General features: G+C 42.9%; 1 protein-coding gene across 2 annotated transcripts in view; it reads right to left on the reverse strand.

The window, feature by feature from the left end:
• Positions 1-25,351, reverse strand: part of LOC143899702 (solute carrier family 7 member 14) — a 66,928-nt gene that overhangs the window by 11,403 nt on the left and 30,174 nt on the right. For both annotated transcript variants that reach the window (XM_077410186.1, XM_077410185.1), the window contains 5 exons: positions 24,496-24,649; positions 20,450-20,603; positions 15,999-16,229; positions 7,833-8,041; positions 59-230 (listed from right to left, as the gene is read on the reverse strand). In XM_077410186.1, the coding sequence (XP_077266312.1) occupies positions 59-230; positions 7,833-8,041; positions 15,999-16,229; positions 20,450-20,603; positions 24,496-24,645 (916 nt within the window). In that variant the 5' untranslated portion in view covers positions 24,646-24,649. The remainder of the gene's footprint in view (positions 1-58; positions 231-7,832; positions 8,042-15,998; positions 16,230-20,449; positions 20,604-24,495; positions 24,650-25,351) is intronic.

Raw genomic sequence — 25,351 nt, forward strand, 5'->3', positions numbered from 1 at the left:
TCATATTAATGAAGGGCCAACAAACGATCGAACGGCCGTTGTTTAACAGTCTACTCACCAATCAGTGTCAAGACCATGCTGCTGGTGACGTAAGCGACGAGAATTATGATCAACGACGAGACTATGGCGAGGGGGATACTCCTCTTCGGATTCGTCGCCTCCTCGCCGGTGGTGGCTATTATGTCGAAGCCGATGAAGGCGTAGAAACACGTCGCCGCACCGGTGAAAACCTGTGAAGGGAAAGAGAGAGATCCAGTTTTTCATCGCGTCTCGGACAAAGTGTATCGCGACGGAGATTGATCGGACACCGAAATACGATAAAGCGGAGAGAAAATAAGATATCTGACGGAAATCCGAGATGGGAAAATCGAGTTGCGCGCTCAAACAGAGCTACGGTCCTTTAGGTAAATGTCATAGCGCTTTTATTGAACTGTAGAATTTACCGTTGAATTCACTTCGCATTGTGGGACGATATGCGACATTCGCGTTGGCGTATCGTTTGATTTAGCAACAACGCCCATTATGAGAGCGCGTATAAAGTAATTAATTGGAGATCGATAAGAATAGCTGATTGTCCGACGTGAGTCGCTTTGAAACTATCATCGCTGCCTTCGTCGCCCTTAGTCAGATTTGCTGAAAGTGTCGCCCTTTGAATATTATATTAAATTTACATATTTTACCCCTGGTCGACGCGCTTATGAATTTTTGATGAACTCCGTGAAAATAAGATTGAGACGTTGCTTAAATAATAATTCGCGTACGCTCCGCGTACGATATCCCAACGGAAATAAATTAAAAACCTGTCCGAACCAGGTTGCCTGCAAAAACAGATCCGGCAATCCCGGCTGGCGTTTCGTCCCTCTTTCTCTCTTCCCGTTTTCCGCTGCTGGCGTTTATATCACGCCCGTTGAAGAAAATTCGACGTGTTTCGCGATAGCGGCTCCGCGCGCGTTTGGTGCACCAGGCTCGGGCATTTAAATTCCTTTTAACACAATTTTTCATTTTATTATGTTACGAGACGATAAGTAACTCTCCGAGTTTAAATAACAAGCATCTTTTTGTTCTTTTTTTTTTAGATTTTCGATTTTCTATTTACGCTAAAAATATATTTCCTGTTCTCTCTCTTTCTCTTTCTTTGTAAGATTTTTATAAATAACACACACACACACACACACACTTTATGCGTAACTTTTTAAATATATTATTACGATCATTTATTAAAAGAATACATTGTTCCGGCGTTTCCAATCATATTATACGTTTCTACGATTTATTATTGCTAAAACAATGTGCAATTTACGAAATATTGCACCGCTCTTGTCCGATAACGTGACATTTTTCACCTGATAAAGATAACGACAATCATTTTGTCTACTTTTGCGATCGACTGTAGCCGACGTTATAGGATCCGGGAGAACGACATTGTCCGCGATGACGCGCGGTACCGTAATATGACAACGTGTATATTGTGTGCATTCGTATACGATATCGACCATTTTTGCGCGCATCTCGAGTGGCGGCGAAACCGCAGCCATTATTTCGCGCACTGTGCAAAACGTCGAGCTCTTTTTTTTTCAACTTCATTCTGCCTCGTCAACGATCGCCATGTGACACGATGTCACACTCGAATTAAAACGAATGGTGACCGAGTAGTTGACGGGGCTAGAAATTCATTCGTTTTATGGAGTTGTTTCACGTGATATTTTATTACACGTATTAATGCGTCGAATCTGCGGAGACGTAATTAATGATGCTCTCGTCAATTTAGAATATCAAGAAATGTGATAGTGCTCTAACGAGGAAATGTGAGGCTCGTGCGTAATACAGTGCAATCCGTCCGAATTTCCCAAGATTTACATGAAATAATATTACGCGGTGTAGCGACAGCTCTTCTATTTGATAAATTCGATTCGGTTTGGAGACCCGTGGCTCCGTACAAATATTTAACCAGCTTATACAATGACCCAATTATCTAATGACCTTTTGTGATTTCAGCGAATTTTTTCGTGTATTTTTTGCGTAGCCCGCTTACATTTTTCCACCGATATTGTTACTGCATGCATTACTAGCGGTAATTCGACGAGAATTATCTCCGCGGAAATTATCTACGTCCGTTCACTTGGAACGAGTCTTTTCCGTATCGATAATCCTCGATATCCTCGATATCGGCGCGTCGGCACGTGCCGGGGCGGCACCTTTGACTTTTACAGATCGCGATGCCTACGTGTGTCGCGCACAGTTCGCGGAGCATCCTGTTCACGACAGACCGGGGCTGACTTGCCACGATCGTTTAATCTCGCGACGATAAATCGACCTTACTCCCGTAGTCGTATTACCGATCACGCGGTCTCTGAAATTAATGCCTTGCAATTCTTTGCGAGATACGAGCGTCTCTTTCTTTGTGAAATACACACGTATACCTTTCTTTTAAGTAAACGAACAACTATAAAAGAGGTATTTTCAAAATATTAACTGTTGCACCTGTTTGATCGTTATTTTAACAAATCTTTTATCTTATAGAATTATTATTGCACTGATATGCCAGAGAGAATTCTGTTGCCACAAGGTTCAGATGTCTTGGGGTGGAGAAATCAGAAGTCATTACGGCGTAATCTTGATTTTCTTTCTGTTAAATTACGCGTAAATTGCGACTGCGCCCCGTCTACCACAATTTGCTTTTCGGTCCGCCAAATATTAACACAAGATCGACGCTGTGGAAAAGCGCGGAGACGGGAAGAAGTCCGGCCACCGTTTCGCAGGCTGGAAACAAAGGGGCGAGATCCTTTTAGAGTATTCCGCAAAGGAGGGTGCCGGGTTTCAGGAAGATAGACAGTTCGTGGTCGGAGGAGGGGGGTGAGGCAAACCGGAAGCAACTCCGATTTCTTTGCCAACCTCGTCCCTAAATCCTTGACGCGTCCAAAGCCGATCCGAGGCGTCACGTACATCCTCAATCTGAATTCCGTCCGAGAACGTGGCATAATTTCACCGGCGGACTGTAACCGAAGTTAGGAACCGTACGAAAAGATGTATCGCGGGTATGTGAAAAGATGGGAAAATCCGCTTAAGTGTCACCGCGCGTATAATATACGTCTGCATGACGGTAATTCCGCATTGCAGTGAGCGCGGGAGAGATTTCGGGGCCCCTTTGACATTACGATATGCCTCAGTTGATGGGAGCGTTACATACTTCCTGGATAAAATACCACGTCTTCACGATTCTCATAAATATCTACCGATACAGGGAAAATGTAACGCAATGCGGCGGAATCACGAGTGCCTCTTACATAAGATATACGTTATCATGAATGAATAGAGTAAACTCGGGTAAGATGGCCATAGAGGAAAGATGGCCAACCTATGTTCTTTCAATCTAGCTCGCCATGAAACATCGAATGAACATGAGTTGGCCATCTTTCTTCTATGGCCATCTTACCCGAGTTTACCCTAAACTTTCATGACGCATGTATTCAACATGATAATTTAATAAGTTAGAGATGAGAAATTAACGAATGAGGACCAAACGAGAGACCAAATGCAGAGACCACACATAAACATTTCGTAATCTATTTCATAAATATCGAGCGTGAAATAATTTTACTTGTATTTCAGAGATTTCTTTCTAATCGCGATATTTGATGTCAATTTCTTTTTTTACTTTAACACTTGATAATTTTTTTTATTTCAACCTTTTTTCTGTCCTCTCTTTCTCTCTTGTTTAGAACACGCTTGTTTATTGTTTACGGCTGTGGCTCTACCGATGTTTGAGCGCTCCATTTGCGGGCCGCAATTCCCGTCGAAACCGGAGAATAAATCAATCAGACGAAATACGTAATACGAGGATGCACCCGGCTTTCTGGTGTGCTGCTTGCTCTCTTTGAAGATTTATTCCTTTCCTTCCTTCCGGTGCAATATACGTTTCCAGCCGCATCTCTACGTCGCGATATTTTCAAGAAAAATGTGAAGTTTTTCTGAAATTATTCATTCTTATTTGCTCATGAATATTCTACGTTTTATATAGAATAATAGCCGTATTTGTAATGAAAGCATACTGGTGAAAGCATCTGCTGGATGTCGGAATGATCTTTCTCGTACCAAAATTACGTTCCGCGGGCGCGGATTGCAGCTTTCATAGACTGAGTACAGAATATAAGGTGGAATTTCGTTGAAATGTGCGGAGAATTTGGATTTTTCTTTTTAAAATATTTCGACCAAGGATCTGCTCGAAATAGTTCAAAATCCGTTGAAAATTGCGGAGGTGGGATGAAGAACGAGACGAAGTGGTTCGTCGACGAAAGGAGTGAGATCGCCGATCTCTTAATGCATTAACGACGCGCCTCGTGTTACGGCATTTTTTAATTTACTTGCTTATGGCGACTTAGTGTTTAGCGCGGTGTAATTTACTTGGAAAAGGCACTAATTTTTCGATAATGGACGACCATAAATTACTCTGTTTTCCCTTCTATCTCAAATCTACCTCTTCTTCACAACTCGGAAAGATATCGCGTAGGGGAGCGTGGAGATTAGGTATAAGCTCCAGTGTATAAATTGAAATTAAAATGACAAAATAATTTTCTCGTCTCTGTATCACGCATTATAACATTCATAAATCAAAATATTAAAACGCGTTTTATTTGTTTTTTCAGAATGTATTTTTACTTTCCGTTTTTTTTTTTTTTTTTTTTTTTTTAATACACTGTAATGTGTAGACGGAATTATTCTCCGGCGTAAGGCAATATTTAGAGATAGTCAAGTTCTGTACGGATGTAACGGATGAAGGGATAACGTGTGCAAGAGCCAACAGGGTCAGCTGTCCCGCTGAAAGATTCACGACCTTCCTTAGGAGCCTTTCCCCATGTTCTCTTTCAATGTTTCTACGCTTTACTGCTCATACATCGCCTTATAAAATCCGACCGTCTTCGTTTTATTCCTTATTCTTTACGAAAGCGGAACATTTTCTTCTCGGATAATTAACTCGAAACGCGCGACTGCGCCGTCGACAGCATGAGCGGCAACAGAAGTTCGAGCGAGTGTATCCGGATTACGTCGCGCGCATGCGTAATTTTCTTTGTAGTTTCTTTGTTTTTTGCGAACATGGAAATCTATTATACATCTTTCAATACTCGGCATCGCTCGGGATGCCTTTTGCAGCGAAGTTATGCGGTGCGCGGTCTTGCATATATCACCACGAGCGATTTGAAAACTTCGATCTTTCTCTCCCCGTGCCCTCCCCCGCGGAAATAGAACGCTTTTAGCCCGGATAATTAATTTGAAACGCAAGTTCCGTCAAAGAACAATGGCGCGACGCCGCGACGCGACGCTGGTCTCCGAAAGTTCGAAGGAAAGTCCGTGCGTAACGTCGTCCGTGCGCCCTCGTTATTAATTCCTTTGTTTCCGCAAGAAACTTGCGTACCACCAGTACAAACGCCTTTCGAGGCGAACGTTCGGCATTGTTCGGGGTACCGGTCGCCGCGTTCCACGCGCGCGATTTCTTTACCCTCGACTATAATGGAACATTCCGCGACAGGCTGAAACTCTCGGATTTCACATCGCCGGAATATTTGCGCGACATATCTGTAAATGGGTCTTGCCCGACCTTTAGTCGCGATTTATCTGCGCTTTTGTGCAACACATCCGCACGTGGGCGCAGCGACGAAAATGTATAGGGGACGTGTAATGAAACTGGGGAGTACCGATTACACAACGTTCACCCTCTCGCCGCGCGCGAAAATTCATGTCAACCTTACCGTCCTTACCCCCGAAACTCCACACCGCGTAATCTCTCTCTCGCCCGATTCCACGCTACCGGTGAAAATTTAAATTTTAGCATTTCCATCCGGCGACCTTTGGATCTCCCTCTCTTTGTCTCTCTATACTTCCTTTCGGATAATTAAATCGATTATTAGGGAGGGAGTGGCGTTGTCCGAATGATCGACGTTTTTCTTAACGTCGGGGAGACAACGTGTGATCGCGATATTTTGCGGATTTTTTTCTTTATTTTCCAAAGCAGATGTACGAATGAATAACTTTTTCTTTGTGATCGACTGTGCGCCGATTATATTATTCTTGGCGCGGCGAAACGGGAGACGCGGGAGATGGTTCGAGCGGAGCAGTTCTCGTCGATGCGCACACCTCTTTCTTATCGTCGCGCTAATGGTTCACATGTCACTTGACCCTTCGAACAATTTTTCGGTTATATGCGGCGATATGCGAACCGTTATTACATTTAGCGTACGCGCCATTGTATTTCGTATATATTTATAGCCATGTACAATTCCTTCTCTTTTGCACTTAATAAACAGGAGATTTTTCCCATTGCTACACGTGTCACTTATATATAGTATTTAACATTCTCTCTATACAAAAATTGTATAAATAATATTTACCTACACGAAGATATATCTTCCGGGGGTCAATTATCGTACTATCGATTCACGGTAAATAACGTTAAGTCGAGAGTCAGATTCTTCTCCGCTATCTGGAAATGGTTCTGCAAAGATAACCATCCTGCATTCCCCGAGCGTGCAAACACGTTCGGAAATTCGAACGGTGCAGGCTCTCGTTCTTCACACCCCGCGGTCTCTATTTCTCCCGACAGTCATCCAAACGGCGTTTCCGATATCCCAGGGCTCTATCTCGCACTATTGATTGCCGCAGGCATCGCCGTTGCCGCGTCGCGTCGCGTTCCGTTCACCTCTCCCTGTGTCCGTGAACGATACGAGGCGCCGTTTTCCACCATCGTCCACCACTCTTCGCGATTACTGTCCTCTCTCGGTACATCTGTCGGGCCGACTCGGTGCAACAAGTTTGCCATTGTTCCGCATAACTGTCGTAAGCCGCAGGCGGAGAATCCCTCGACCGCCGAACCTTGGCGACGGCGACCTCGCACCTCAAGCGACTGGAGTTTCGCGCGGATTGCTCGGAATCTTCCCTTGTCATTACGCGTTACGATATTCAGAGGTTTGTCTTGTTCAATAAGACCGACGATAGACAACGGTGATTGTACAAAATAGCGAGAAGTTTGAACGATTTTCTTTAATATATTCCGTCATTTTCGGCATTTATTATTAATATTTCAGTATCTCGCACGTATAGCAATTTTTATTACTAATAATTTTCGTAGGAGAATGTGTACTGTACCACTAAATAAAAATGTTTTCAAAGTTGACTTTGTCAGCGACATCTCTTCTCCTTTTCATTCCGAAACCGATATCTTCATAATACCTTAAACAAACATCAAAATAGCGCAGTATGCGACTCCGTCTGTCGCTGGCATAGGGCACGAGCGCGAGGGTGAGGGGATCGGACTTATGAAAGCAGCTGGAAAAAGACACGTCGAGAGGGCTTCAACCGAGAGGGCTTTTTCATCCTGTCTCCAGCCACTCATTGTTTTTTCTTTTCGTTATCCGCGCTGAGAACCGTGCGACAAAGGCTGCCGGCGTTAATACCGCTGCATTGCGAATTACCATTGTTTAACAACCCTTTGTCTTTGAAATTATTTATATATAGAATTTGTAAAACAAATGAACAGGAGACATCGCTTTGTTTTACGAAACGATATCATAAAAATCTAACGTGTTTTAATTAATTCTCTTATTGAATTTATGCATCTTCCCGGTGTTCGATATTTCTTGTTGTTTTTTAATTTTTGTTATCTTGTCACTCTTTAATCTTGTCGTATTTCTTTACGTATTAAATATTTTATTTTACGCGCGCAATTATTTTACGTCATTGCCTTATCATCTGTAAAACTTCTCAGTCTTATTTAATCTTACGTAGAACTACGATCAGCCCTCTTATTGTTAGACTCTGTCTATTATGCACCCTGTACTTACCCCGCTCCAGCCATAGGGGAGGAAACCGTTATGCTCGGACCAATTGTCGGAATCCACGTAAAACATGCCCGCCGCCATGACGAAGACCCAGACGGCGAGATTGATGGCGTTCAGCACATTGTTGAACACCAGCGATTTCTTCACCCCCGCCGCCATTAGCAGCATCATGAGTATCGTGATGACGAACGCGAGAAAATCTGGCGGCCGTCCTGGGAACAAACGTGATTCGAAACTTCAGTGAAATTTATTAAAAATGCATAATTCTCTTATATAAACGGTGAATGTGTTGATTATATAGTAATGCGAAAAAATCTGGCGGCCGTCCCCTAGAACAACCGTGATTCGAAACCTCGATTCATAAGAAATGCAGAATCGTCCTATATAAATGACGAACTTGAAAAAAAAGCAGATAGAAACACAACTCAGCTCTCACAAGCAGGTGAAATAAGACGCTTAATTTGAAAAAATGCTACTGTGTGCGTGTCCTTAAATAAAATAATTTTTTTTTCGCAAACCATCGAATCAACGAAGTTTAATTCGTTGGTTCGCACGACCATACGTACGTATCTCGGCTACACGCGTTCTGCGGTCAGTAAGCACGCTGCACATAGACGGGAATCGGGGGGGGGGGAGTAGGGGATTGGGTGGTCGGGTACGGATCTGGAGAAACGTCGGGCGGACGGGAGGAGGGAGAGGGTTAAAACGATGGAGTTGCGGTGGAAGAGAGACGCGGAGGAGGGAGGACAAAAGCATGAGGGGGCGCGAGAGGGGCGCTTGCGCGGATGAGACTAGGTCTGGCACCTGTGGACCTCATCGATCCGAACCGGTTCGCGAACCACACGCTCCGATGCTCTTTAACCTGTCCACCTGGACGCCGTAGCCAACCCTTCCCGTTCCCCCCTGTGTCGCTTTCGTGTTTTTCGCGGAGTCCGTCTGCCATCGCGATTGTCGTCTTTCGAGACAAGAGTCCGATTCTTGAGATCGTTCCTTGATTCGAAAGTTCATCTTATTTACCAAATTAGTGAGATAGCGTTTCGATATTCTAATTTTACGACGCTTCTCGGGGCGCGCGTCACAGGCAGTGATTTTCATTTCGAATTGATTAACGCGAGGCGATCAGTTCATGAATCTTAAATAAACACCTACTGAATTTTAAGCGAAGAACCGTGTTTTTAAGGAAGAAGTATTATCGTAATGTAGAACATATACCTACTTATTTTCGCGGAAAGAAATGGGGAAAATTTATAGTCAACACGTGTTCTTTCTGCAATGATCGATTTACCTCGTTTTTTAGCCTTTTTCTTTGCCTCGCTATTAAATCTTTTCGAGAACAAAGTCTGCGAGAGAATAGGAGCTTCGCGGAGCCGACAAGAGATACGGCACGGCTTGCACACGACGCTGTCTCGTAAAATTATTCCTGACGCTGTTCTCGCGATCGTTAACTGGCAGTTAGGGGGAATACTTAATCAGGACTCTAGCTTCAGCACGGCTTATGCCCGACGGCGTCGTTGTAGATAACGATACCATTGAACTTACCCAATAATACCGTCGTGCTTATGCGAAAAATGTCACGGTTACCGTACGTCGACGTTTATGCTCGCGTGACAGTTTACAGAAAACGGTCGAGAGATATCGGAAGAGATCGAGTTTGCCGATTGTACAATTTTCGATATTAATATTGCCATATACATGACGCAAGAGAATCAATAGCAGAGTCAGTAGCTTCTATCAAGATCTAAAAGAGACGCGCGGAAAAATATTTTCTCACGAGAGACAATAAATGCAACCGTCTTCGTAGCGTTCACTCTCCGAAAGACGATTCCTTCGCGAGAGGACAAGCTTTATCATCTAGCTCGACGCGACGTGTTTCATCGTATCCAGACCGTTATCGACTGTTGCGTCTGTGGATGCAACGCGCCGCAATCGAACCGCTCGATATCGAGGGTTGACGTGCAAGCATGCACTCCATTTCGTGGAGATAAATCCCGAAGTTCGCGGCCCCACCTATATTATGCCATTTGCGTTCGCGATCGGCATTCCTCGCGCGGATTTCGCATTCTGATTTCATGCTCGCGTCTTTGTTCCTGGTTCCGACACGATCCTCGGAAGTTTCTTCGTTACGGGGTCGTGTCTGATCTGTGGAATTAAATACTACTTACTCGCGACGAGCGCGTCCTTCTCGAGGTTTCATCGTCGAGCACAATTGCGTCGGATTGTTCGTGATGGTCGACTATTTCTAACTTTCAAGTCTCGATGTAAAGGATCTCTCTCGATATCGATATCTAGTTTTCTTTTAGATCCTCGATGCTCGACTTACAACGGCTCATCCCGCCTACAAGTCGTACAATTCAATATTTCAATCCTTTCATGCAGAATATCTTACGTTCGAAAGAATTTAATGAGAGTCAACGACAGTCGAGAGGGTGAAAGTAATTACACCTGAATGAACGTTGAGGGTGCAATATTTTTTAAATAACCAATTAGAGTTAATCATATGCAAGCTTTTATTTCTGCACGTTTAGAAATGCATTTAACATTTAACAGAAGATAGATATATATTTTATTTTTTATAATGATAAACGCTTAAATATTTAAAATAGATATCGCACCATATATATTTTAGGGATTAGCGTTTCGGAACTTGACTTCGAAACACTATATTTGCGCCGCGAAATTCGCCGCGTTTTTATCGTTAACATCTGTATATAGTTGCATGCGTTTATTCGTACCTGTCCATGTGTTTGATCGCGGTCTTTCAACCGGCAACGCATTTTGCACATCGCTCGACGATTGTATTTGCATACAAACGTGCGCGTTCGCCGACGTCGAGAGATCGAGCGGGTCGCTTGAGTGATCAAAACCGTTTGATTCAGCTGAAAATTGCCTCTTTCGTTTGCGTAGCCTGGTGCATCGACGCTGCAAAGGAAATGAATCAGCAACAGGGCTAACGGATTCGTACGGAACGCGTTCGATTCTTCGCGTTGCCGGCGCGTGGATTATTTTGCCTTTGCAATTCAGAGGGGCTTTGGGAAATCGCTGCAGTGTCGGAACAAATTAATCAGTAATCTCGCGAGTTTCTCTCTCGAAGAAGTCGGCCAAGCAGATTGTTTTCTTCTGTTTTGAATAATCCGGCAATCTTTATTCATCGCGAAGCGGAGTTAGCCCCTTCTGGCGCGATTTAAGTTTCTCCTATGGTAACCGGAAACACGATAACACGGTCAACGCGCAACGTGACCGCTTTTCCTCCGCCAAAGGTAGATAGCTACCGATACAAGTTAGCGCGGAAATTTATTCTACACCCCGAATATATACCGAGAATTTATTTCTTTCGCAGAATGAATTTTTAGCTGCAGTTTCCTTTCACCGATTTTTTTTGCAGAGGTTTTCCAACCGCGGCGCGAGCGTTTGAATGAAAGTAGCGAGCTTTATGCATATGCTTCCCCGAAAAAACCGCTGCTTTTTTTTTCTCGCCCGAGGATCGCCCGATTATCTCCGACCGCATGAATTACGTCGGTTTTCCGCTTGTTGGAGAATTTCCGCCTCGGGTTTCTTCCACGTCACGGCTGTCACGGGAATGTCGTGCTCGAGCTAAGCGTAGGGGAGGAGAACCGAGTAATTTGACGAGTAGGAATCTCGGGCATTCAGGTACTTTTTTCTGTCGTTAGCGAATACAAAGATTTTTGCCGTTCGAACATATCGCAATCGTTCGCCGATGCATTTACAGCTAGTTGCCGCGGTTGAAATTTTCTCCTCACACGTGCAAAATGTCGATAGAAACGATCGATTAATTCAATCCTGCCCAGCGAATCTTATCCGTACGTTAAAGAGTGAGGTGATAATAGATATCAGAAAAGAACCCAACGAACTAGATTGGCATGTTCAATATGCTATCGACGTGAAATATATAGCGTACGCTATACGTTCACGTATATATAGCCAACATTTTTCAGTTACTGTTTTAGCTTCAAAAATCGAGGTAAATTGGCAATTACACGTGTCTGATAAACATCCGACACGTAAGGTGGTTAGAATTGTGCGGGATTTACGAAATCGTGAGGATTATAGCGGATTTAGAAGATAAACTTGGTGGAATGTTTAAACTTTAAACCCGATGTTTCCGAAACTTGATATGAAGACCTTTCAGGCATTTCCCCTCTTTATCAGGGAACTTAAATCCTATCGTGTTAATGCAAAAGTCCAGGGAAGAACCCTGAAGATATCTGGAGGAGGTTTGTAGAGGATTAGGGAAGAGCTCTTCCACGCTCTCACGATACTTCTTTTTCCCCCGAATTTTTACGATTATTTGGGCAACCGAAGCGACCAATTCTGAGCCGATGCGCGAATTCGTCGTGTTATTTCAATAGAGTCCATCACGAATTACGTCGTTCCGCCGGTATCGATTTTATCGAACATTTTCGCGAAACTTTCATCGTCCCGTAAATATTTTCAAAATTAATCCGACCGACTCTCGACACCGAATTCCGCGGACGCGCGACGCGATTCGGTTCGCGCGCGAACGATTACAGGCTCCCACGCGCGTAACAGCTGGCCGGGTTGCAAACTCATCTGCAAATTCCTGCACGACGCGCGAGGAAAAAGTTAATTAAGGTCGACCGATTTTGCGGCCGCTTGCCGTCGTCGCGGCGCGGCGCATCCGTTCTCTCTCTGCCCTGGCGCGAGTGAAACTTTTCCTCGCTGCCGCGACACGTCTGTACAAAGAAGTTTGATAAAGAAACCCAACCCCTTTGCACACACCGAACCATTAATAATTTCGGCTTCCGGGACATTACCTGAAGCGAAACCCTAGTTATATCGTCGTCTTTCCCTAATATCCTCCAAAGTATCTTCCATAATATATTCTTTACGCGACAATATTATTTTTCAATCGATACTAAGGATATAGATCCAATTTATATAGATAGAGTTTATCGACTTTCCCAAGCAATTTGAACGCGTTTAAAAATTTCCTCTAAAGACACCTAATATTATTTCTCAAACCAAACAGATATTTTTGCAAGTTTACGAGTGACTTTCTTTCGCCGCATTTCGCGAAGGAAGGCATGCGCGTGTACTGATACGCAACTTGATCAAATATATTCAACTGCACTTTTGTGCGTCTTGCATATATCAACTTCCGAAAGAGCCATATTCCGCCGCTAGACGTAAAAGCACCGACGGAACTTACGAATGGTGTCGGTGTTAACATTTTTCGCATGTCGCGCGTATTAAAAAAACGATGAAAATGTTCTCGCCCTATTTTTATATGAGTTTCTGAAACGCGAATGAAATTTATGGGACGTGCGGCATTCTCATAACGTGCGTTAAGTACCGTAAAAGTTCATTCTTACGTTAGAGCTCCTTTGATTGCACGGGAAACACGTCGAGAGAGAGAGAGAGAGAGAGCCGCTGTTTAATTAAACTAAACTTTTTTTTCTAGAGCTGCACAACGGACGTTAAATAATGGCAATTATATATAATAGCCGCGGACATCGGTATATTATTTAATAAATTTTTTAGTTTGACGTGTTACTTTCATTACAGAAGCTCTCGACAGTTTCAGTTTACTATATATTCATTGTCACGGGCGCAACGTGTTGCATGAAAGCGTCATAACGATGGGCAATATTACGCTCTGCGTTATATAGTATTCTATTAATACCGATCGCCGAGAGTATATAATGAAAACCGATGATGTCTAACATTTAATTGATATTTATTAATCGCGAGAAACGGGTAACGACGAAACATTTTATTCGCATTTTAATGGATCTGCCGTACGGGCAATTAATTAGACTCAATAACACCGAATTCATATTAATTATTATTGTGCTCCGGCGAGGGATATTGTGTTTTTAATTGCACGGGTTAACAAGTTGCCGCGATGGAACCGAATACAAGCGACACGCGATAAAATTTACAATCCACACAACCGGCGCGCTTACTTTGTGACAATATAAATATCGATTTACAACGGTGATAAAATCGATGGGATATAAGATATGCGCGACATTCCGAGAATAAAGAAATTGGCGGGAATGAAAACGCGGAGGAGGTATCCCTCGTGAATTTATCCGTAAAATTGACTGACGGAAAGAGGCTGATTCAAGCAGAAAACGTCGTAACACAAGAAATCATTCACGTCGCTCTTGAATCATTCTCCGCGGGCGGGGGAGTAACGTCGCGCGACAAAATTCAGACGCCGAGAAATTCCGGAGGAATTGGAGCGCGCCGAGAATTCGGGTGGGCTCTGGGAACGGACGAAGGAAAGTTTTCTGCAACATTAGTCTTACGGCAATGTTAATTTTGTTGCATTCATATTTGATCGAAATGGTTCCTGAAAAAAAAATTGCCAAGTGTCAAACTCGCGAGATGTAGTATTTATCAAATATAATGACGTAACGGTCGTGCTTTTTGTCAGATAGAGGAACTAACCATTTATACGTACATTCTGTTGTCACCACGTAGCACAATAACGCGTTTTTCCGATCAACAACGTCCTAATTAAAATTCGTGGCGTTTTCCCGATACATCCTCCTTAAACATCGACGTCCGCATTAGAGAATATTGGCTTAACGTCCGCTATCAAGCGCCGCTGAATGCGGAGAATATTCATAAACGGGCATATGATGCGAATTAGCTGCATTAAATAGTCTACAATTTATGCTCGCATGCGCGATCGATCCGTTTCGCCAGTGGTTATACGCGTGCGGCGTGTCGTAAATTAATGGACGAATCCCCGAGCTCTCCGCGTTTTCAGAACCTTGTCTCGGAACCTTCGACCTTAATCTTATTAATAGGTTCTTCGATCTTTATTTGATCAAGTTAAATTTGCGCGAGATATACTCAAATAACGTTGCTGCTCGTTGGAATATCCAAAATTTTAATTCCGCGATTCAATTAACACAACGAATTTAGTGTTAAAAATCTGCGAGAGACTCGCTGCTAAATTTTTCGTAACGAGAACTTGCCTCCACGTTTGCTAAAAGAAATCTGTCGTTAAAATTAAGGTCTGGCACCCGACCCGAACGTTTTGTATATAAGCGTCGGTCAACAAGGAAAATGCCGGCGTCCAGGGATTTGCCATCGCGCGTTCTCCCCTTTTTTCGCACGTCGACGAAAAGCCTGTTCAGTGAATTAATTCGCTTTAGAAAGTTGGATTGAACTCGGTTGAGCGTGGAGATTTTTTCGAATTAACAATTCGAAACGTCGCCGTCCCGAAACGCGCGGGGAGGTGTACGTATTTTGTTTGCCGAGCAAAACAGTCTTTCGCTCGAGCTATCGTCGCTAATTGTCTGACGCGAGATCGACGAGATTAATGGGGAAACTCTCATTCTTCATTCGCCTTACGCGTAAAGAAGCCAAGGGATATGAAACGTAGTCGACTTTAAATTAGCCGACTTGGGGATCAATGGTGTTTCTTTGGGTATTTAAATTTGAATAACTCGAAAATTATTAAGAATAATCTTCTTATTCAAAAAGATCAATATTTTTTAGTATTAATTATTTTATATTTTTATTGCGATTCTGTAAAATTACTATTTTGTTACATATAATATTTTTAAATTTCTATTACGACATTTTTATAAATAGTTGATTTTCCTCTTTTTTCCAACTATTTTCATCGATCACAAACTACGTGAGGACTTCGCTTGTGAATTCCGCGAACATGAGTAGCACATACCTTTCGCGCACGATGCATCCGCCAAGTCATCGATCGTGCCGTTGTATTATCGCGAAAAAAAACGCATAGAGAGTGTTCCATGATCGAGTTGGGAGACAAAGAAACAAAAACTCACGTCGCTAAATTCTCAGGACGAAAAACGGGAGTCCGCTCGTAAATTTCTACAACGTCGCTCACCGACGACGACGCCAGCGACTATGACTTGTCGTTTCTTCATGCTTTTACGAGCGACTGGAAGGGAAACTTTAAGACTCAACATTTCCAAACTTTATATGTCCGAATGTTATGTCTAATTTAAAGTAAAGCGAAGGTAGCGAAAATATATGAATTGCCGAATAGAGACATTTCATGGATATATTCGTAATATAATATCACGAATGTATGAATTTTTTTCTCCCAGTAAAATCTGCACCAATTAAATTTGTTTGTCTTGCAGTAATCGATAGTTTGCATACGTGCGGGCGGTATGCGAAATGAATACTCACCGAGTATGGTGCCAACGCTGTTGGCTATCGCCTCGGAAATAGCACCGTTCGCCAACGCGTCCAGGCAGGCGCTAAGGGCGCACGCACACGCACTCGTACCTATAAGGTACTCCAGCACCATGTTCCATCCAATAATGAATGCTATTAATTCGCCTACTGTCACGTAACTGTACATATAAGCGCTGCCGGTCGTATGAGGCACTCGTACTCCAAACTCGGCGTAACACGCCCCTGTAATCACATCGAGGAAGAAAAAGCCGTCAGTCACGAGGGGCGAATATCGTCGACGCGGGAGGGACAGAGAAAATTATTCAGAGAAATGGCATGTCTGGCGTCACTAAACTCACGCGAACGTTAAACGTGATATATCGAATGAACAAGACACAAAATCACAAACGATCACGTTTGGCGACGGAATATAGAAAGATAAAGGCTGCGTTTAACGGCGAATGTTTGTCGGGTTTATACTCCTACAAAAAAGGAAATAATAACGGGTCAAAAACGCGGCACATCAAGATTAAAAATTTCACGAATTTTCACATTTGAGTACACGATCTTGATGTGTTCGTTTTTTTTTTATCGCTATCTAAAGCGGATTACGCGTTTACACGTTGTGGCGTGACGGAATATTGCCATCGCCACCGACGATTATCATGCTTCGGTAATCGACTGATTAAACTTCGGTTCAACCTTTCAACGCGGATTACATCGCGGTATGGCACAGATCTCGTGCTCAACCGGCATAAACGCCGTAATAATCTGCTTACATCTTTCCACAATTCTCTCTTGGTCAGAGACGGATGTTGCCTCTCCAGTTCCACGATATTAACGTACTGTTACGCAAAGCGGGATACATTCTGCGAATTACGCCCTACTGCTTCGCGTCCTCCAATTTCGCATCTTTGTGGGACGATAACGTTTATCCTTGACGTCAAGCACCGCGCTCGCTGTCACAACTGTCATATACGGTCGACGAATAAGTCGCGCGAAATCAGTAAGCGGCAAGGTTGAAGAATCTAGTTTCCATTGATGCTAGACTCGACGTTTATACGTCGGGTGGTATGTATTATAAAATATGCCACCAAGTCTCTCTAACAATGAGAAAAGAAAAGACGACGCAGAACTTCGCGGAAGAGCGAAAGCCTAGCTCTACTTTCGCGGTTATTGAACAACGAGATGTGTAAAGACCAGGTATATATCGAGAAATCCCATCTCTTCGAATGTTTATTATTGTAGTTGGACGAGAACGTAATAAAATAAACATAGAAAGATAAATAGGAACAATAAAGCTTGAAAACGCAAGAAAAATCTAAACGAGCTCGCGTCTCAGTCCGCCTTTAATTCACTTCCGTTTTTGATGGAGGCAAGAGATTTTTCTCGCGATAGAGTGCGGTCACGATACACGTCGTTTTCGACATTCAATGATTCCGATGTTATTGCAATAGTAATATCACTAATATCAGCGATGATTACCACGTACTCCCGCGCTGATAGTGCGCCAGCGACATTCATCTATTAATAACGCAATGAATTAATTAAACAACACGCCGCGACACACCGTGCCATAGCCTGCCATTAATTGGCGCACGGGATCGATCTCTGAATAGTCGAACTAATTACAGTTTTACCCCGTTAGATCGATAATTACCGAGAGCGCGGCCGCAATCAAATGAGATCACGATCGATATGCAACGCGCTTCTTTCTCATGTGCTTCTATTTAATGTACTAGTCATGTACTAATCATGTACTTTCTATTTAACGTATTAATACATCTCATGTCCTTCCAGTTATAAAAAAATTATGACGATGATGCTCATAAGAAGTCATACCATTTTATATGTACATTCGATTATAATTAAATCAACGATTCTGACTTGGTAACTAAAAATGTAAAAGTACATATATAACGTTTCTGAATATCCATACTCTTAACTCATGGAAATCGAGCAGCTCACATTTTTCAAGATAGGGAGATCAATCAAATGATAATAAAATAGATTTGAGAACTAATCGTTTCTTTTTCAGCAAGATAAAAAGAAGTTCCACTTGATATCTCTCTGTCGTTCTCTTCGCGCGAGCGCGATTCGACGAAGCGACAAATAACATGGCAAGCAGTAACGAATTGCTTCACGAGGACGCAAACCGCAGCGAAATTACAGACGATAAAAGGATCAGCGAAACAGGCGCGAACAAAACAAGACTGATTGAGACACGTTCGGTCCATTTATCGCTTCCGTATCCATTGGAAACCCTGTTCGCAATTTCGCAGTCGGCGAGAATATCGCGTCTGCGGCACGCACGGGAGACAGTTTACGGCGACGGCCGCGTTTAGAGCCTCCTATCGCGCACGATGAATCGTAAATTTCATTTGACGGGTATTTTCCGCGTTCGATCTGCAAGAGTCGCACGATATCGATATTCGGGACAGTCGGGCCGCTGTTATCGATACGACGGAACGGTCGGAGCTCGATATCGAACGGTAAAGTACTTGTAACGGTAAACTAACGCGCGTTGGCAGCGCAAGTACTTATGCCTGTAACAGTACCCGCAAAGTAAATGTAAAGCACCTCTTGTGTATAGTTTACAACTATTCGCGTCAGCTCCGGACACGGTTTTTAATTGTTCCGTGGGTATCTAATTTTTAAAAGACTTCCTACGCAAAAATAAAAGAAAAAATTGATGTACTGAAATATCCCGTTATGTAAATTATAATTTTCATATGAGAATATTATACGGTGTAACTATAACGGTGTCAAAATATATATTACTTCAAACGATGATAAAATTTTTCTTAAATATTTGCGAAATATGCGACTCCTTCTATTTCACTCGCGAAAGCTCCTCGTACGATGCTCCGGTCACGCGTCCGATAACGTCGCGAACGTTGAAGTTGTTTGCCGGAGATTCTGCGGAATTACGCTTTTATGCGGTTTAAATCCGCGCACGGCGTCCCGGAGTCTACGGGATTCGTACGTGATATATGTATAGTGGTCGCGGAAGACGAATTTTCCGGCTCATATATATCCCCTCACCGAAATCCATATTTTTGCGGAATAAGCTTCTTATCTGTGGCCATACCGCAGACTGTAAAGTCCCTCGAGTCTACTGTGCTCTGCTTGCGCGAGAGAGATACCTGACTTATCGCTCTGTCGAAATTGCCGGAAGCTGCCGGCGAAGAAGTCTCTGAGAATCATCGCCATTGCACGATCGTGCGAGAAATGTGTTGTGCATTTTTATAAAGGGAGTTAACCTCGCGAGTAGTTAACTCGTCGTTTGATTCCACAAGCTGCACGTGGCGATAGCTTGATTAGCGCGTGCAAACATTTCATTTATATTCCTTTTAAACCGTGTTCGGACGTGTATAAGTTTGACTGCTCAAGAGTACGTAAAGGTTTAATTATAGCTTCGACGGGGACGGCCGCGGAACGGATAATATCCCTAACTAGTCACGATAATGTATATGACAGTCGCAATTAAGTAAATGTTTAATCGAAAGACTACTGTCCTAGTACATACGTCCGTATCTATCTAATCCGTTTATATCTTTGTCTTTTTCACTTACAATTAGCTTCGAAGTAGAATTGTAATTAAATGATATACGCACACACGTATCGTTATAACACGACACGCGTATATATTATTTAATTGCAATTCTACTTCGAAGCTAAATGAAAAAGACGAAAAATATAAATGGATTACATATAGATTCGGACGTATGTACTCGGATAGTGGTCTTCCGATTAAACATTTACTTAATTGCGACTGTCATACATCATCGTGTCCAGTTATAGGGGTATTATCCATTCCGCGGTCGCCCCCGTCAAAGCATTGACATCACACCCACGTGATACGGTCGGCACACACGTACCTGTCCATCATTAAATTGATCGTCCGTAAAAATAGTCGGAAACTCTTTCTCGCCGACGGTTAAAGGTCACTTCCACCCTCGCGTTTCCCTCCCCTCCTCTCGTCCGCGCTGTTTCTTCGGGATTGTGAATCGCGGCAGAAATAAATCCTTACTTTCGTATTCCCATTCCGTTCATGTGGATTGTGCAAAGTCGGCGCTCCGCGTAAGTGTGCAACCATCGCGCGTAATAACGTGGGATCGCAAGAAGCGACTTTGATAGAGTCGCCGACTCGATCCCAGATAACGTCGAACGATTAAATTCGCGACGCCGCGCCGCGCCGGAATCGCGTGTATTTAGGCAACGCGACCGATCTCATTCGATAAGTCCCTCTACAACACTCGTATTAGGTGTAAGTAATTCAGTCCAAGTGGACGCGAATGCATTCTTCGAGCATCTATTAGGTACAGCGGTTCTGCGACATCATAATCGATCCGCTCTCGCTTTGTAGTCGCGCTATCTCGCCTAATGACCGTCCGCGGCGACAAAGAAGCGCTCCCTCTTTCTTATCTTTCTGCATGGATTCAGAAAGGCGTGGTACCCACCGGAAAAAATGGAAGCAATGGCTGCGATAATGAATGAGAAGACGACACCAGGTCCGGCAACGCTGCGCGCCACCATTCCTGCGACAAGGTACATCCCTGTCCCGACGCAGGAGCCAACTCCTAAAGACGTCAGGTCCAGAGTCGTCAGGCACTTCTGCAAACAGTAATCATTTCGGAGAGATGTAGAAAATCTGTATATCTCTAACTAAATAATGATGAGAGAGAAAACATTTTCAAATTAGACTACACAGATATAATGTTCTAATATCGGAAATAATTGATTTACAGTGTAACTTCACAGTCAACTTATGAGTAAGATTTTTATCGGATCCATGTGCTAAAATAATCCCTGTAGTTTTTTTTTTTTAGGCAACCGTTTATTTCAATTAGCCTGACATTAAATTGCACGTTGCGACGCGGTAATCTATTTTCACGGACTAGAGGCGGAAATATATTATTTGTTGTTTTATCCGGGGCAATTAACCTAAATAAAAAATAATCCCGGGGAGTGATTTATTTCGGTATTACATCGGAATTGTTTTTCTTTTGCAATCAAAGTAATTGACCCAGATAAATTATTGTTCGGAACATCGTTTTTTATTTCATATCTCGCGCAACAAAATTCTTACATTCGATTTTCGTCACTTTTTCCTTTTTAAAAATCGGCGAATTGTCGTGGAAAACGCGAGAAACGTGACCTCGCGCTGCTGCCGCTTTACAGAAAGACGCACGACGGGGATCTTTTTGCGGCGCTCTGCAGCCGTATGCATCTTTGAGTTGCAGTTAGAATAGAAACAATTACCGTCTTCTAAGTTGACTTCTTTCTAGAATGTCAGTGCCATTTTTGCAACTCGCCTCCGATAGTTATTAATAAACTATCAGTACCGACGATTTATTTTTGTCAACGGTGCTCAAACGATCGTTTCGTTTTGATGAGAGAAGGTTTAATTGCCGCGACTCTTCAATTTAGATTTCGTCGAATCGAGGAGAGATATTATTTGTTGCGCAACAGGAAAAAAATATCCGCTGATTACGGAATATGTCTTCCAAAAGCGATAGAATCATATCGGATTTTATATTTCGCGTTTTATTCATACGCCACGTTTTTATATTTTATATATTTTGTTGACACGCGCTAGGCATATCGAGAGCTTGTAATGCTTGTATTGCCCGTCATCGGTTCGCCCACCGGATTTGTACACGCGTCGCAAATTTTTTTCCGGTAAACGAGGATAAATAAATTGCGCCACTCGTTTCGTCGCTTGCGAAATCCATCGTTTACCGCTTTCGTCGAAAGTGGTGTACACGCCGCGGCTTCAGGAATTACGAGCGTATAAACCGACATTTGGGACGACTCTCTCGAACGATTTCCCGCTAGGGGACTTGCGGTATTTACTACGCGCACGTAATTCCGACAACTCTGCATCCTCATTCGTTATTTAGCCTGTTCGCTTAGCACGAAAGGTATATCTACGCGGTATTGCACAGGACCACGCAACGATGATCAAAACCCGAATGTCCGCGCACGATGAGGCGATCGGTCATCTTTGCCACGGAATTAAGCGGTAGAGTTTGTTACTATTTAAATATTATTCTTTTTCTCGCTCTTCCCTGAGCAATTAACGAGATATAAATAATTAGCTTAATTGGTTATATTTTAACATATAGGGTTTAAACAAGCTAAAATAACGCAGTCCAAAACTTTGTTGAAGATATGTTAACTTCAAAGTTTGACAAACATTCTGATAACACGAATTCTCGGACTATCGGCGTTTTAATTTTGTCTTTTCTAAAAAAAAGAATATTTTTCTTTTTCTTTTGTATAAAATTCCCTCCGCGACCCTTTGTTAATTTATGATTTAATCGTGATGGTTGAGGATGGGATGGAATAAATTCCAAGCTTGAATAAGGATGATATATTTCTCTCAGATATCTCTTTCGAAAAATTCCGTCAAAATTCCCGTGATCGCGCCCCAGCGCATAAATCAACGTTATACGTTATGCGTCAATGTTGCGTCAGACGAGGGCACGAACGCCGGCAATAATTCATGCAGTATTTGCATTAATCCACGATATTGCACTCTTCGTGTTTCAAACATTGCGGCGATAGTCCGGCGGATCAATGCCGGGCGCGTTCTGCGAAACCCGACGTTGCTAATCGCGCAAACTGCATTTTCCATCATTACCGCTCAATTATTTCTCAATGGAAATTGACTAATTGTAACATTATACCGCGGTGCCAGATAATTCGATTCGCCGGCCATTGGAGACCTTGCAACTTTTGCAATTACGTGTGACACTCGATACGCGATCTCGTCCACTACAACGCCGTTTTTAATTTGCTCCCTTTTGTTTTATTAGCAATTACAAGAAATTCTCTTCTCTGTTTATTATGTGTTACATAATTACTTCTGCCATTATGTTTAAATTACCTTTGTGCTCGCAATTTAACGGGCAAGTTATTTTTAAAGTTTAAACAAATGAGAAAGAGCCAGCGCGCGATACGATATTTATTCGAATCCGAGCGTCAGTGGAGAAATAATTATCAGTTGGTACATCAAGAATAATTTATAATTCTCATATAAATTATTACAACTTCTATCCTCTGTCACATCGATCTCCACTTCAAGCGAATGAGAGTCTCACGAAATACATACTTCGGTAAATAGCTTTGTTGACTGCGAAAGCTGAAACGTCGATCGTCACTGCTCTTAAAAAACGATCGCACTTGATGTGTTTAAGCCTACTTGTCACCGCGTCCCGAATGATATAATAACACTACGATTATCAAAACTGATATATATTCGACTTATTGCTCGAAGTATTTCTGAATTACACACAAGAGTGCCATTTAGAGTCAGACAAGATTCGCAGCTTTTCGATCCGAGTCCGAGTTACGTTCTGTCAATTGCGTAATGTTAATAACGATACGCGTGTCCATCGAGAAAAACTCTTCGCGATCGCCTTATATTTTTATCCGTGCCGAGCATTTTAGCCACTCCCATAGCCGACGTGAGAAAGGAAAGAATCCTCCTGCGCGAAGTAGATCGGTTATTGGGAAACTTCGCGGCGGTTTACGCGCGCTGCAACTGCGGCGGAGGAGCCGTCTACCGTGAGCAAAGTAACGGCTTTGCAACGACCGACGTCGCCGTTGGAGATACACGGAAGTTTGCCGTGTCTCTCTCTCTCTCTCTCTCTCTCTCTCTCTCTCTCTCTCTCTCTCTCTCTCTCTCTCTCTCTCTTAGCGTGCGACATGGACTATCGGAACGACAAAATTACTGCAGCGACAATACCACTGCAAATATATATATATATATACATATATACCACTCACACACACATAAAATATACATACACGGAGGACCCATGTCTCTTTGAGAAATTACAGGTCACCATCAGCTCGTCCGCGCAAACGACAAATTTCCCGGCGACAGCTTTTCGTGTACCACGCGCATTTACTTCTTATACACTCGACTTCGTCATTCGCAAAACTTCGTGTTCTCTAATGGACGCCGTCTTCGCCGACGAAAGGAGGGAGCGTTTTAGCTTATTAGGGCAAATTTGAAACAAGCAGGACGATGCCTCCGTCGTTTATATAGTGTGAAATTATTTTTATAACTGCGCGATATCATTTGCGAGAATTATAATTTTATTAACGCAACAGTTAACGGAAGTTTCCTCATGAGTTCCCATCAATAACTTTATTTTCGCCGCTCTAAAAGTTGGCTTTAATTGATGATTAGGAGCAACGCGCTCTGTTAAAAGCTCATTAATTTACCCTCTTTGTTAGTTACCTCTCTCATTATAATAATCTCCTTCATTTTCTTTGCTTATTCGTGTAATAATTCCGGCAAGCAATTGGCGGAAACAAAACATCTAGCCACTATAGCAAAGACATAAAAAGAGCCAAATTCCATCGACACGGTTTCAATTTTATATTTTAAAATATAACGCTTGAAAGAGTTTAATTGACATTTAATGGACCCCAAAATGTGATATCTAAGATTAAATTTATATCTAATGATTATACTGTTATCATTATTTACCTGTAATTTCTGCTTGGAGTCGGCTGGATGAAGTGGCTCGGGACCGGTTTTGGGCTGGTCACCCTGCAGACTTTCGATGTTCTTTGTACGTATCAGCTTGCCGAAGAGCTCGAGGCCCTTCTCCCGGTCCAGCTGGAGGTCGAGCTTCATTTTTCTGCAAAATTAAGAGCGTAACGGGTTATTCACTCACGCACCCGGAAGGGAAAGAGAGCAGTTCTCGCAATAAGCGCTTTCGATCGATGTTTTCCACAAACATTCGTCGGCATGGTATAGGCATGTGAAATAAAATATTATGCAGAAGACGTATCGGCGAAGGGATGGTCGGGTAATATAACAGAATCGGACGATCTACGGCCGCGGTCGGATTTCCACCGCCGAGTCCGAGTATCAGCATTGTATGATCTCCGAGTCCGTCGTGACTCTTGCGGCGATTCTTCACGATGCGCACGTCCGATGGAAACGGAAAAAGGTCCTTTCGTAAAGCAATCACGTAATAGCGTACCGTGTGCGGAAAGGATCTAAACGCATCCCCTCGTTAAGGAAAATAAATACGAAGGAAGGAAAGATTAAGGAAGGGATTGATTTTATAAGATTGATTATTGTGTGGTCTCGCTGATCGAAAGGTTCAGAAATGTTGTACCAACGCAAAGCTCTTCTTTGCAATCAAAGATTAAAAGGAAATTCTATTTAAGAAGAAAGACGCAAAAGTGACTTGTTCTTTACCGTTCTAACAGAGAAAACCGTGATGCCACCCTCTTAATAATAAGTGGTCGAAGAATGCGGACGAGCTTTCGCTTTATCGCGATTGTCTCGGCGTGATAGTCGTGCAATAAACAGCGGCACGGGCGTACTTTCG

This window comes from Temnothorax americanus, unplaced genomic scaffold, assembly GCF_048541705.1.
Source record: "Temnothorax americanus isolate GAGA-0224 unplaced genomic scaffold, ASM4854170v1 Scaffold28, whole genome shotgun sequence".
Lineage (NCBI taxonomy): Eukaryota > Metazoa > Arthropoda > Insecta > Hymenoptera > Formicidae > Temnothorax > Temnothorax americanus.